At 41.6% G+C, this 15,378-nt stretch overlaps 1 protein-coding gene across 2 annotated transcripts in view; it reads right to left on the reverse strand.

The window, feature by feature from the left end:
- The window catches only part of tmem94 (transmembrane protein 94), a 33,161-nt gene that overhangs the window by 11,582 nt on the left and 6,201 nt on the right, over positions 1-15,378 (reverse strand). The window contains exons 3-15 of one of the 2 annotated variants that reach the window (XM_067575534.1): positions 12,197-12,316; positions 10,252-10,379; positions 9,667-9,803; positions 8,945-9,150; positions 8,107-8,258; positions 7,829-7,931; positions 7,624-7,710; positions 7,261-7,377; positions 5,468-5,524; positions 3,410-3,514; positions 2,259-2,432; positions 1,095-1,316; positions 650-962 (exon numbers count right to left, since the gene is read on the reverse strand). In XM_067575534.1, the coding sequence (XP_067431635.1) occupies positions 650-962; positions 1,095-1,316; positions 2,259-2,432; positions 3,410-3,514; positions 5,468-5,524; positions 7,261-7,377; positions 7,624-7,710; positions 7,829-7,931; positions 8,107-8,258; positions 8,945-9,150; positions 9,667-9,803; positions 10,252-10,379; positions 12,197-12,316 (1,921 nt within the window). The remainder of the gene's footprint in view (positions 1-649; positions 963-1,094; positions 1,317-2,258; positions 2,433-3,409; positions 3,515-5,467; positions 5,525-7,260; positions 7,378-7,623; positions 7,711-7,828; positions 7,932-8,106; positions 8,259-8,944; positions 9,151-9,666; positions 9,804-10,251; positions 10,380-12,196; positions 12,317-15,378) is intronic. The other variant, XM_067575535.1, reaches the window with a different exon arrangement.

Raw genomic sequence — 15,378 nt, forward strand, 5'->3', positions numbered from 1 at the left:
GTTTGAGTGATGTTTGATAAAAACTACAGTGACCAGCTGTTTTAGGAAATGACTGAACCTTTTTAAAAATTAAACAATATATTTGTGAGCAGTTTTTAAATATTTCCTGAGATTTGTTGTCAATAAGAAGCCAGCTTTATCCTTGAACACATTATGGGACAGTAATCCCACTGTATCATCACTGTGCACTGTGGGTAAACATGACATACATTTTAGGTTAAAAACTAATTTTACACAGGAAATCAGAGTAAAGTCCTTCCATTTATTTCCTTTTTGACCATTGAAGAGAATATCTCCTCTCATGTGACATTGATTATTAGAAATGATTGCCTTGCTGTTTTGCTGGGTGAACTACAACCTCTCCAGTCCATAAATGCAACATAGCAAAAAACTTGTGGCCTTAATATATCATCAAAACCATGTGGAGTGCAGATCATTTAAAATCTTTCTTCTGAGGTAAAATGTGCCTTAATCCATAATTCATGCTGTGTGAGAGATGACAGTCAGATCAGCTTTTCCCTCTGAAGGAAACTCTAAATCACAGCGCCAAACCGTCTGAATAAGATCCATCTGATTACTGTGTCCTCACATAACCTATCAAACCCAACTAAATGTAATAACACTGCTGTTTCCATCACGCTTCACTCACCTATGAGCCTGGAGAGCTCGCAGAGCCCCCAGGGGACGTAGACGGGCAGCACGGTGCCGTGGCTCTCCTGCAGCGCCAGGTTGGACAAGTGGTCGGAGAAGCGACAGAGCTGCTGGGTGACGCTGGCGTTGCAGAGGTTCAGCATGATGTTGAGGCCCAGCGGCTTAAGGGAGGGCAGGTGGCACTGCCAGGAGAGGTCATCGAACTGGATGCTGGCTGGGTTCTGCTGGTCCTGTGACAGGCTCAGCATCTCCAGGTGGTAGTCGCACACAAAGTCGTCAGCCTCCGCCTCCGGGCAGCCCATCGCAAAGTCCTGGAGACAAACGGGACAGAAATGAGAAGACAAACAACATCACAACGCAGCATGAATCGTGACATCATATCAACGTAGATGATATATTCCCTTACATACTATTTTGTACACTTAAGAAGTTCCGGTGTTTACCTGGGCCTGGTCATCCTCGCCTCCCTCGGTGTCGTGGCTGAAGCTCACGTTGGATCCAGAGTGGTGTTTGGTGCGAGTGTGTACGGGCTGGCAGGAGCGCACGAGTCGGAGTGTGTCACTGGAGCGAGCGGTGTCGTGTGATGTCTCGCTGGGTTCGGGCCCCTCCCCCAGCTGGTTAGAGGACTCTGCTGGTAGACAGAGCAGAGCCTCCACCTCCTGCGCCTGGACAGCAGTGGAAACCAGTCAGATGGATACAAAACTGAGATGAATCCCAGTCAGTTTCTACAAAGACACTGTCAACACCATTTGCTTTTTTCAAACTGTAAGTGTCTGTTTAAATACTAGCACCAGTGCTAAAAAGCAAACTAACACCAAATGGGCGGGAAAAACATGACCCCCTCTAATATTAGTCAGTTAGACATTTAGTTAGCATCTAACCTCATGTCAAAGCATTCCCTCCTTGTTTCTGTCACAGTACAACGCTGCTCTAATGACACATCATTAGCAGCTGGATTCATATTTTCTAATTAAATGAAACTTGCCTACAATCAGAGAAGTCACTATAATGCTAATGATGAAATCTAGCGAATGCACAGTGAATGAACAGGTGACATTCATCAGGCTGAAACTAGTGATTTACTACAAGTTCAGGCAGTTAAGAGAGTGTGTTGAATCCAACTTGGAACACTCATACAAGCAAAAAGTCCAGAGAAAAAAGTCTTTGAGAAGATAAATACAAAATTATTCAGGCTTATTGTTCCTAGCTAAATTTTAAGTATAGAGCAGAAGGTGGGCGCTCCTAAAACCATCACACACACTAGATTGGACCCAAAGTCATGCATGCAAATGAATAGTGAAAGAGTGTATGTATCCATTTAAAACACTGGCATGTTAACATACTATGTTACTTATATTATTGAGCACACATGAAGCTGAGAGAAATGTGTGTTATGAGGTTTCTTGTCATAAAGTGTTGGGCTGGTGGAAATTATGTTGGTAGCAGAGGTTCAGTGAAGACATGGGGATTTATTCTCCGTGGAGCATAAATGCCTTCCAATAGATGTGAAAATATTTCACTCCGGACACATGTGCTGGACCACAAGACCAATCTACCTAACCATTATTAAAGCCAGACTGAACACACTCATACACACACACACACACCTCATCCCGATCATCGTCGGTCTCCATTCTGCAGTAGGAGTTGACAGACAGGTCGTCTCTCAGATCATCCTGACTATTGTGAGGTGGTTCCACCCGTCCACTGAAGAACAGCACCGTCTCTGGACTGGGGTTTGGCCACGACAGGATACCCTGTTTATCCACACAACACAGCACCTACACACACACACACACACACACACAGGTAGTGAAGGACAGTGCTACAATAACTGAGGATTGCTGAGGCTGTATTGTTTGTGGGTGAAGTTGCTAACACGACATTACAACATGAATCAAGTTGCAAACAATAGCATTAAAAGGGCAGCGGTTCAAAGGTATAATACAATAAATGTGAATAAAATTTTGATTTGGATTTATTCATTTATTCAGAAGATTTATTCATTATCTAGAATAACTAGAATAACAGAGACATCTCTAGAAAGAGATGTAGCTGGTACATGTTTTAAGGTATAAGATGGTATAAATAAAATTCCAGCTCCACTATATTGGGATGAAAGAAGAAATTCCACAAACCGATATCTCAAAACCAAAACTATCCACATGTCTAGAGGCTACTGGAGGGAAGTGAGAGAATATGTTTGTTTGTGTTTGTTTGTGTTTGTTTTATTAGGGTTTTGTCTTTTGTTTTTTGTGGTTTGGGTGAACTGATCCTTTAAGCTTAAGCTAACAGTCACTATTATCAGACTTATCAGACATTTGTTGATGAAACCATAAAGGAGACATTTATAGCTCACTGATATAATGCCACTTTTGAATTGAATATGTAAGTAAAGTAAACTTGTGAAGGTAAGAATCTTAAGAGTATTATATAAATCTAAATATGAGCTGAACTGGTACATTTTCTATAGAAAACCAGTTACAGTAAGTTTACATAGCAGTTCACTTTACTGAATAACTGACTTGGGAAAAAAAGCACTCGGACAGGAACTCAAAAACAAGAAACTGACACATTTTATCAGATTCTCTTCGTGGAGGAACAACATGCTTATGATTATGAGGCCATCAATACAGGAGTATTAGTGTCTGGAGTTTAGTTTGGAGAAACAATCGCAGTTTCAATTACAATATTGGTAAAAATAAATAAATAAATAAAATAAGATTTTCCCCACATTGTTTATCCCTACAGTACTTACAGTGACAGATCCCAGAGTGTGTAAAAGGCTGGAGGTATAGCAGAGTGTCTGAGACTCTCCCTTCAGGACGCCAACAAAGTGTCTCCACACACAACGCAGCATCTCCTACACACGCAAACACACACACACACACACACACACACACACACATTAAGTTAGAAAACTGTTTTCTACTACATACTAATATGGACATGTCTCAATGCATACAAATTATTAAAATTAAATTCTAAAGTATATGAGTAATATAAATTAAGTGATACAGCCATTGAGACTGATAATTTGTAGCTTTCAATAACAAAGAAAAAGCAAACTGAGTGAACAACTCAGCCTAAAAGACCCACACCAGCTCTAAAACATATAATTACATCTGCGTCAGCTTTGTGATTGGTCTAGAAAGAAAGAAAAAAAAGGGGCAAAGCTTCTATACAACAATGCTAATGGCACAAGGTGAAGCCTAGTGCGAGGTGCAGCAAGTGATCCAAAAACACATCCATGCAGATTTTGATTCTTTAGGATGGAATCCATGATGACTCAGCAGGGGGAACAAACTGCAAACAATCATGACTTGCTGAGGGAAACGTTCCTAAACATTCTGCTCAGATTCCTCTCCTTGACTCCTCTCTTTAAAAAAAAAGAACCATCCAGAGTGAACATCTGCACGTACATGATGATGCCATCCACATCTCTACACCAGCCAAAATCATCAATGCAAATCCTTACACAGCAATACCCTTCACTTCAAGTGACAACGTTTTAATCCTTCAGATTTTCATTATTTTAAATCTCATTTTTGATACCGTTCATGGTCAGAATTTTGTCTTCAATTGCCGTTTTATGTTTATACATTCAGTAATTACCTTTCTATACAGTGGCTCTCATTGTTAGCAGCAGAGTTAAAATGACCTACGCTCACTCGAAGTATTCACAGGAAACGATGCATTCAGGTGCTTCAACGTTACTGTTTGTTATTGTATCTCAATGGTAGAAACCTCTCTTATTGGAAAATGGCAAAATGGAAAAGTGGAGAAAATAAGGAACCAACCAGGAGCCCGCTGGATATGATTGACAGTCAGAATGGCAACCAGGGACTAACTTTTAAACAGGTAAACTTTATTCAAATCCCACATACTTAATACTAGCATCTCAAAACTTCTGCTGCCAAATTCAGATTTGCTGTGACCAAGACAAAAATATTTTCATGGTAATTCCAAAGGAGACAGGACACAAGGAGAGGAAAACCTAGAGGATTATCAGCATAAGGCCAGAGTCTGGCTGATTTCCAGTCATGCAGTGCAGGCAGACAAGCAGAGGTGGAAGGTCAGGCACAGATTCAAGTGAAAGTCCCTCTCAGGATCACCTATTCCTGTATCCAACACTTATTCATCTATAGCCAAAGAGAGACAAAACACTGATGGTTTCAGAGAGACGGATCGGTGGTAATCTACTGATTTCCTTTGGTTTTTTCCTTTGAGTACTACAGCCCAGCAACAGAGAGGGACAATGATTGGGTTTGATCAGGAGCTGTGAGAGGTCATAGGAAGAGAAGTTGTATCCATGAAGGTGAGAAAATGATCTTAAAAAGAAGCTGGTGAGAGAACATGTCAAAGATGACTGAAGGACTTACATCCAGAGGTGCTCGGTCAAGACGTGTTGACTGATAATCCACAGATGAAGAGTGACCAAAAAAAAACAACCAAAGAACAGAAAACACGTCGTGCAAGATGAATAAATAACTGAAAGCCCTTTTATTAAATTAAAAAAAAGACAGAAAGAAAGGTAGTGAACACACGGAGAATCAGAGAGGTGATCTGAATCAAAAAGACGTCCGTGAAGATTTCCATAGTGAAGAAATCAAAAGATGTAAATGTGAGGGTGAGGCAGTGGAGGTAGCGAGAGCTGTGTACGGAGGTGGGGGGGGTTCCACAGAGGGACTTGCAAAGGGCGAGGACAGTGAGCGAGTGAAGACAGGAGGGTTCAGGTGAATTTGGGAGCCAAGCGTGTGGAGGAGGGGAAGGTGGGGAAGGGGGGGGGGGCGAGCGAGACAGCGAGAGGTTATACCTGGGAGGAAACCACTTCCGTGTAGCTGCTTAGAGTGTCCTCAGAGAACTTAGCAAGCTGGGGCAAGAGAAGAGTCTAGTTAAAACACAGAGGGAGGCCCTCGCTGAGTCTCCTCTGTGCGTGTGTGTGTGTGTGTGTGTGTGTGTGTGTGTGTGTGTACATTAGGGTTAGACTGATACAGGTTTATGAGGGTCTTTACTGATGTATCTGAACTGAAGGTGCCAACACTGAAACCCTTCTGAAGCAGCATCTGTAACATGGAACACAAACCTCTACTCAAACTGAAGATGCAACATGTTTTTCGTTGTTTTGGCTCTGTAATCAAACCCACAGCTTTTGAAAAGAAGGCTGCAGATAAGAGCAGACTAGCAGCAACACACAGTTAAAACCACAGGCAATGACTGAGCGTGTTCACCTCCATATTGGTTGAACAGAAACTGCTTCCCTCCTCTGTCTTCCAGCCCGTGACCCAGAAACTGATGGGAAAAAATGAGGATCCAAATATTTGTCCTCCCTTCCTCGTCATACTCTAAATTAAAAAAAATAAACCAAAAAGTCGCTGTGTCTCATGAGTAACTGAAGTCTCCTCAAAATGATGCTGGAGTGAGCGATAACATCCCATTCTGTAAATACAATCCTCCATCCTTGCCAAAAACAAATGGGAGCAATGCTAGCCACATGAAAAGCACCATCAGGCTTGTTTTACATTCCAACTTCACTTGTTTTAGACTCTTTTTGCCTGTAATTGAAATGCATGTTGAAATGAATGAAGGTCAGATGACTGATTTGACCAGTTCAAAACATCTGGATATGCACCAGGATCACTGTCCTGTTGTGTGCTATGTATAAAAAAGGGTTACAATCCTACACTGATCAGAGAATAAAGACAAAAGTCAGCTTTTTAAACTCATCGTCATTGTTCATTTCAAAACCAATGTGCTGCAGTACAGAGCCAAAACTAAGACAAATATGTTTCTGTCCATGTACGTCCTCATTAATCTGTATGTCTGATCTGATCACTGCTGGTGTTCATCACAAGCTTCAGATGCATCTCATCAGGCTTCGGTGTGGTCACACAGATCGGTTAGACTGGTTATGACTGGTTATGTGAGCTGTGCTGCTTTATTTCCCCACACAGCTTCACTATCTTTGTGCATCTTGCACAGGATATGCTCACATCAGTAAAGCATGACTATTATTGTTTGACTTGTGAATGTTATATATATACATTCAATTAAGAAATCATGAAGAGTCATAAGTCATCATTACCACAGCAAAGTAATTGTTAAAGAGTATTTATTCCTAATTTAATGAGGCATATACGAATAATAGATTTGGTTTAAGAATGAATTGTTGGTTTATTGCTCTAATGGAAATAATCCTTACGTTACCTTAAGTTTAATTATCCACCCTGATTTCTTCATCTCCCATTCAAAAAGGAAAAAAAAAAAAGTTCACAGTTCACAATAAAACACCAGCTAAGTCTTCACAGAGCTGCGTCTGAGCCATGATGCTGCAGCTTTAAACCTTCCTATACACAACCTGTGTAATAAACTCATGTGTATGTATTCAGCCACACCGTGTTGTAACATATCACAGGAGGAAATACTGACTCCTGGTCTTGACCCTTCATTCAAAACTAAACCAATATATCAGTCTAACCCTCCAGAGTGTGTCTTTATATCATTAATAACATAGAACACAATCCTCTGTGTTAGTGACTAGAGCTGTCTGCCACTGCACAACACACTGTTAGAACTGTGTGTGTATGTGTGTGTGTGTGTGTTCCTCACCAGGCCAGCTGGTGATGCACGGCTGAACTCAGCGAGGACTCTGGCTTCTCCGAAGGCATTCACCAGCACCCACATGACAGGGAAGAGCAGGGGCAAGATGGGCAGAGCACCCATCACCTGCAAATACAAGTTCACAAACTTCCATCACTGTCCTGTCATCTCATCCCCCTTCTCTTTTAAATGATCATCAATCCAGTGTGTTCAATACCAACATATAATGGAAAAGTGTGACTGATCAGTTGCTTCTCAACTGATTATAATTCAAATATAAGCTGGCTGACTGTATTCATACACATTACTAATATAAAACCAGGAAAATAAACGCCAGTCTTTGTTAGCTGCACATTAGCTGAATGATGTTACCTGAAGTTGAAAGAAATTATAGCAGGTTGGGGTGAGGCTGGGTGCATCACAAAAATAGCGGATGGTGTTTACTAGCAGGAACGCCACCTGAAGACACAGATCAGAATGATACCAATGAGGCAAAAGGTGGCACATGTCAAGTAGACAACAAGTCATTCCAAATACATTGCAGAAACTATTTAGTAACTCAGTATTAATCGCTCACCAGTACAACAGGACAGACGAGCTTGGTGATGACTGACTGTACTGTAAACCTCTCATTGTCTAGCACCGTGATTGGTCGAGACCGCGCCATCTCCAAACTGTTCCTGTTAGAAAAAAAAAAAAAACACAAGGGTCAAAAACATAAGTTTTATAAAAAGTTAAATACTATGTTTTTCTCTCTTCCTCATATGGAGCTGTTGCAGGTGGTCTGTGGTACAGGTGACATGGACTAGTGCCTAAGGCGCACAAGAAGGAAAAAAAAATGAGCAAGTTGCCCACCTGACTGCGTCCAGAACCGGAGTTCGCACCACTCTGAAGAGACGATGCTGCTGGGGGCTCTGGGGTCCTCTCTTCTCATTGGCCCGTGGGGAAGGAGGAGGGGAGAACGGGGGGAATAAATCTCCTGGCTCCAACACAATGTGTTCATCATCCTGAGAAAGAAAAAAAATGATAGCTGGTCAAACAATTAAGCTTTACATGAGTAGATATCACTTCCATTACAGGAAATACTTAGCAGTATCAATCTTCTCATCTGACTGTTTAATATGAAGCTACAATGAGGAGATGGTTAGCTTAGAATAAAGACAGGAAACAGCTGGTCTAGCTCTGTCCGCTGATAACAAAATTCCACCTAGCAGCACCTCTAAAGCTCATTAACCAAAACATTATGTCTTGTTTGTTTAACCTGTACAAAAGCTGACGTGGAAAAATGACAAATTGTGGTTTTATGGAAGGTCATGTGCTGGACTATGTCTTTGCCTGGCTACCTCATAGTGGCAACAAGACTACAGGAAGTCACTACATAACAATATAATACAGTCGTGCAGTTACTAGCAAACAAACAGCAACAGAACTGTAGTGTGTCTAAGGTCTTTTAATTAAATGGCAAACACTGATAAGGATTTATACCTAAAAATCAAGCTTCACTCAACAAACTGTGTTGTATTAGTTTAATGTTGTGCCTGATGAGGGAGCTTGTGAGTAGTTGTGGTGGAATCCAGTTCAATGAATGAACAAAACTGCATATTTTCCTCCTCTGCATGTCTTAACTAAGCGTACACCAGAGAAACAAGTGTGAAGGTACATGCTCTGTATGTGTATCTACACACAGACTCACCTTAATTCCTCTGAGGGATGCGAACGCTTCTTGGCCAGGTCTTAGAGCGATGATGTCTCCTTCCACCAGTAGACTAACAGGCAGGTTAATCAGCTGGGAGTCACGGTAGGTCCAGTGAAGGGACCACGATGGGGACGAGGGTGTGTACAGGTCAGGGTAAAGAGATGAAGACCACCGCACTTCACCCACACACCCTGACAGATAGTCTGGAGAAACAGGCAGAGATAGTGAGGATGCAGTCAGCTCTGATACCACACTGGCAAACTGACCCAAGACATTCTTTGAGTTGATACTGAATTTTACAGTCAGCAACATGGGTAAGCTACTACACAGAACACATGCATACATGAGGACCAGGGCCAGGCTGGGTGTTGACATTTGCTGCCATAAAAGTTACTCCCAAGAAAACGGCTTGTCGTTCAGAACCATATATTGATACTTGAGTAGGTCATCTTGTCAGTGTAGGGATGCACTGAAACCTGATTCTGAATCAGTTCTAAACTTGTTAAAAACACCTCACCGATCCAAGCCAAAAACACTATCTAAAATGTGGTTACAATTGGCAGTTTGTTATGTAACTGTTGCGTTTGATTCCTGAAGGATTAACCTCAGTGACTGCAATACTGTGGACCTATGATGCAGAATCTGACAGCATATGACGGGAAGCATAAATGCCATAATTCTTCTGTATCTCCAGTGGTGAGTCATCGGGTCTGACTCACCGCTGAGCTGTGTGATGATGCCCTTAAGGCGATGGACCATCTCACTCCTCTTCAGCTTCTCCTGACGTCCGACCAGCAGCAGGTTGAGCAGGAAGAGGAGAAGAAGGGCTGCTGCGTTCACCAGCTCTATACCAGAACTGTGGAAGTGAAAAGAACGGCAGAGACACATTTGTCAAATCAAGTTCATATAAAGTTACCCCAGATATTCTATCAGGAATTTTACCCTTTGAGAAACTCAATTTTAGCACATATACCCACATTTCAATTAGTGTTTTAATATGTTAATTGGTCAGTATGCATATTTAATAAGATAAAGTGTTGGACTGCCTCAGCACACAGCGAGAGCAACGACAGCTGGTGTTTGTGTAGTTGGTGATTCATTACAATTTCTCAATTCTGTTCATCTTGAACACGTTGATTATTTTTCACTGGAATACTACACTGTAGACAAGATGATAAGCAGTATTGGAATGAGAGAAGCACAGTGACCTCCTTTGTGTATTCTTCCTATTTGACGTTAGAAATATAAAATGCCACATATTAAATCCTAAGACATGACAGTTCAGCTGAAAAGAGGTCACCTACCTGCCCTTTGGCTGGCTGCCATGGCAACAGAAGAGTCCCAGCACCACCAGTAGAGTGAGGGCAGCTCCTGGCCAATGGAGGCAGGAGTGACGGTTGCCATGGTAAAGGAAGCTACTCACCCACTGCTCCTATGAAAACATAACAGTGATAGGTGAGGAAAACAAGACGCAGTGTGTTATATAACATTTATCATGTGATGTGTTATTTACAGAATGATGGAGGGACTGTACTTCTATAAGTAGATGGGAGCAAACAGCTTACTGTGTGTATGTACTGTGTATTGCTCACAACAGAGCAATAATGACTCAGAAAAAGAACTCAGATTGGGAGTCATATGACCGTTGTGAGGAATGTAGAACGTTTCGATCATCCACCCAAAGTTTGCACATCATGCCCAGTTGGAGGACAAGATAGCCTACATGGAGGACAGGTTGAGCAGAGACAACATACGTGTGCTGGTCCCTGACAACTCGGAGACATCACATGCTCTTGCTTACCTGTCGGATGCTGTTCCACAGTGGTTTCCAAAGCTGGGCTCGGTTGAGATTATGTGAACACAATGCATAGGTTTTCACAAGGAAGACACAAACAGCAAGCTCACTCACTCGCACCCTCATCATGCAGCTGCTGAGTTTCACTGACAGAGATAAGATCCTCAAAGCTGCGCAGAGTGCTATTGTGGAAATGGAAGGAAAGACCATCCGCTTCATCCCCAACTATAGCCTATCTACATGTTATTTCCTTTTAATAATAACATGTTATTTACTTTCAATTGGTCGGCTAAACGTGAACTTGCCAAGCACAAGGCTAACATTAACTGTCCAGCCACCATCTGTAGCAAAGCATTATTTATCTGTCCGTCATTTATGTTAGCTTCTTTTCACTGACTGTCAACAACAATAGCACATATCTTACTGTTGTTATTCCATCATGTTGAATTCTGATGTTCGATCTGTTACTCTGAACTATGAGCTAAGTTTGAGTGATGTTCTGTGTTTAGATATTCTGCGCTGGTCTGTGTAAACAATCTCATTGGCTCATGAGTGTGACAGTTTGCGAAGATCTGGTTGATACAGCTTTCACTTTTTTTTTTTTTTTTTTTAGAATGAATGGTAAATTATCTCTCTTTACCCCCCTCTCTACATGCAAATTTGCTCACAGGATGTACCTCACCCCTAGAAGGTGTCATTCTATAAAGATCATTACATCTCCCAATTGTGACCTATGTCCACTCAGCACCCTGTGGTCATTTATGCATGTGTACTGGAAATACCCTGATGTGATTAGATTATGGAAGCAAATATCTGTCACTTTAAGTCACACGCTTGAGGAGAGGATCCAACTTTGAACGACGTTGCTTCTACTTAATGACGACTCCTCTTTAGCTTTGTCTTCGCAGCAGAGACACATCCTGTGAGCTCGTCTCACTGCAGCCAAGAAAATGTTGGCTTTGAGGTGGCAACCACCACAGTCCTTGGCTTGGCAACAATGGGCCAACTCTCTCCTCCAAATTGTCCTGATGGAGTGGTCCGTGGCACAAATGCATGAGGCCATCCTAAGACTCTGTGAGTGTGGGATGCGTTTGTGTTCAGGGGGAGACGTCCAGCGTCGGGGTGTGGAGTCCCCATTGGGAGGGTGGGGGGGGGGGATCAGGGGTTTGACGAGTGTTAGTTCTCCATGATCGCACAAGTTTACTTTCTATGTGTATGTGTGTGCTATGGTGGGACGGGGGGATGGAAAAGGAGAAAATGTATGATGTATATTGTTTCTTTTTTGTACTTTTCTCAATATAAAATTGATAAAAAACTCAAGATTTCTGCAAATTTGCATTTGGGTTTAGGGTTAAGATTACAATACATATTATTTCTAGGTTGGGGATAGAGATTAAGCTTTAGGGAATGTATGTACTGAATAGGAAGCCACTTATATAAATGTGCATGTGTACCTGTGCAGAGGCTCGTCTGCGTGCAGCCCTCTGGTGCTGCTCCAGCAGGCTGCTAAGCTGGTCCCGGAGCTTAACCAGGGCCTGGCCAGTCGACAGCCCCAGAGTCACAGCATCCTCCTCCTGCAATCAGACACATATAGTGATACTCTGGTTAAAAAATATATATATTCTTTTTATAATCATTCAAGTGTCATACAGCCAAACATGCCGAGCACACAGGGGCTTATATTATCTACAGAGACCAATCCCTGGTATTATACACATACTGCATGTGTTGAACACTTTATATCAGATATAAACTTATTAAAACTAATTAGTGAGTCTATTGGCAGGAATGTTGGTTAACCTATTCCACAGTCAGCAATTTTATCTAGCTTTACATCCCATGTCAGCACATACTGACAGTTTAAAGAAAAAGTAGTATTAACAATTGAGCACTTTGTATAATTCATAATGAGAATCATTTGCTTCAAATCCCAATATCATTGTCTGTGACTTGTGCTACTGACACGAGCCATCCTTACATAGCCCAGCTGAGAGGTGTGTCTGTAGTTTGGGCAGTAAGTCAAGCTTGTATGTTGGGTTTCACTGAGGTTGTCCCTTTTCACTATTTCTGTTTGTGCTTTCATGGACAGAGTATCAAGGTGCAGATGCAGAGTGAAGAGTGTTTGGTTGATTGCAACAATCTCAAGGTCTTGATCACAAATGAGAGTACGATGTAGCAGGAGTACATGGAACACACACAAACACAAACCTTAGTGGCCCACCTTGGCAGGAAAAGAAAAATAAGACCAAGAGTCAACAATCATGTTAGCAACTTGTTAAAAATGTTAACCATCTTAGTTTAGCATGTTAGCGTACTAACACATTGCTATTTATCAGTAAACCCAAAATACAGCTGAGGCTGAAGTAGAATGTCTGCTTTACAGGTATTTGTTCATAAACCAAAGTATAGTAAAGTTTTGGACAGTCTATTTCACTGGGAACCATAACTGTCTGTACAAATTCTCATAGAAAACCATCACGATTAATCAATTAGTCGTTTGGTCGATAAAATATCACAGTTTCCCAAAGCTCAAGATGACATCCTCAAATGTCTTGTCTTGTCTCGACCAACAGTCCACAACCCAAAGCTATTCAGTTTATTGTCATAGACTAAAGAAACCAGAAAATATTCACATGTAAGAAGCTGGAAACTGATCATTTCTGAAAAATTAAACTGTCAATTGTTGTCACTATTAATTTATGCCTATCACAATTTTTCCAGAGTCCCAATTACGTCTCCATAGATCCAACAGTCCAGAACCCAAAGATATACAGTATTTAATGATATAAAAGAAAACAATCCTCACATTTGAGAACGTGGAATCAGATAATGTTTGACATTTTTATTGACAAATGACTTCAATTATGAACTAGTTACTAAAATTGTAGTCCCTTAAATCTTCAGCTGCCTTCACAACGTCCAACAAACATAATACATCACTTATTTCTTCATATTACAGAGGCCTCGCCCATACGTCAAAAGAGCTGTTGGCACTAGAGAAAGGGAAGCGGTTATATCTAATGTCAATGGGAACGCAACCTTTTCCCACACTCCATGTCACTGTGAGGATGTGCGTGTCTGAAAAGGCCCGCGCATACACAACATGCACAAATACACACAGGGTTCAGCTTTCAAGCGCTACATCCCCACACAGCCAAGCTATAAATATCTTCTCATTTCCCCAGAGTAACAAAGCCTCAACAAAAATCCTCCAGACAGACGTAACATGCATAGACACAAGAAGCCTGAGCTCTTGGTAAAGCGGAGCATGCCCACAACCTGGGAAGCATCTAGATTAACCTTTGATGCTCACAAGAGCATTAAACCAACATGCAAACAGCACTATTAACACCAAGAGACTTGCCTTGACTACACTATCGCTTATCCAAACAGGTAACAAACAGTCCTGTTACATTTGTTTAGCCTTACTGAGGAGAATCTGTTCAGCTACCGACTGCCAGAAACAAGCGAGAGACAACTTACACCGCTCCTCTTCCAGAAACAGATTCTCTCTCTCATCTTCAACACCATGACGTCCCTGCTCTGCTCTGCTCTGCTTTTTTAAAATCTTTATTACTGCTGCTGGGCTACGAGGGCAACGTCTAACGACAGCTGTGATACGTGCCGAGAATTGTTACATTTCAGAAACTAGCTGAAGAGACAGCCTGCTCATGTCTACAGGCAGGAGAGAGTTGGTGATGCTGCAAAACCTCACCCAAATTTCCCTCGTCACTGGGCTGCAAACAACAGAGCCCAGCGTCAGTGCACGCTGCCAGCTGGACTCTAATTCAAAAACACCGAGTCTGGCTGCCTCTCTGGCATGGACCGAGCCTCATTCAGTTCAACTCAGTTCAGCAGCTGGCTGGCTGGGACACTAATCAACAAAACCCCCACTACACAGAGTGGTGAGGGGGGGCTGAAAGAGGGCAGACATAGTGAGGGGAGAAAAAGAGGCTCTTTTGATGGGAGAAACAATACCAACCTGGCCTGTATAACCCTGGCTGGGCTTTTTCTCTACTTTTGCCAGCTTAGCATATTTTGCAGTGAAGGAGAGATCCATACAAAAGGTTACATAGAGAAAAACAGAGTGTTAAGAAACTGGTAGAGACTGAAAAATTAAGAGTAGAGCTGTGAGATATCATGAGCTCAACATAATAGCAATGATAACAATGTTTTTCTGATATAGCAAATGTATGCAAAATACTAAAATAACCAGTTTTTCCACTGTTACATATTGCATCAGTCAAAACTCTTCACGTGTAAAATAATAACATTGATAACTGTTTGGAATCATTAATTCGGCCAACTGCGTTTTGCAAAATTAACATTATATGTTCATATTATTGCAGTCTTTAAATAATAATATTAATATATCACTCAGGCCTTATTTAAGTTGAAGTTTTGCTAAGAAAACTATACATCTCTTTGGTGTTTGTGTTGACTCCAGTACTTGTTTGCTCTATACAGTGTTTTCTACTGGGTGGGAATATTTGGTTCTGTCTGATGATGTCAGAACTGTAATTTGATTAGCGCAGTATTTGTGTGAGAAGGTACTAAAAATAGTTTGTTATTTATCATATCACTTCAATTCCAACTACCCAACAGGCAGTTAGATACCTACAGACACGAGTCTGGT

Source organism: Thunnus thynnus, chromosome 20 (genome assembly GCF_963924715.1).
Source record: "Thunnus thynnus chromosome 20, fThuThy2.1, whole genome shotgun sequence".
Taxonomy (NCBI): domain Eukaryota; kingdom Metazoa; phylum Chordata; class Actinopteri; order Scombriformes; family Scombridae; genus Thunnus; species Thunnus thynnus.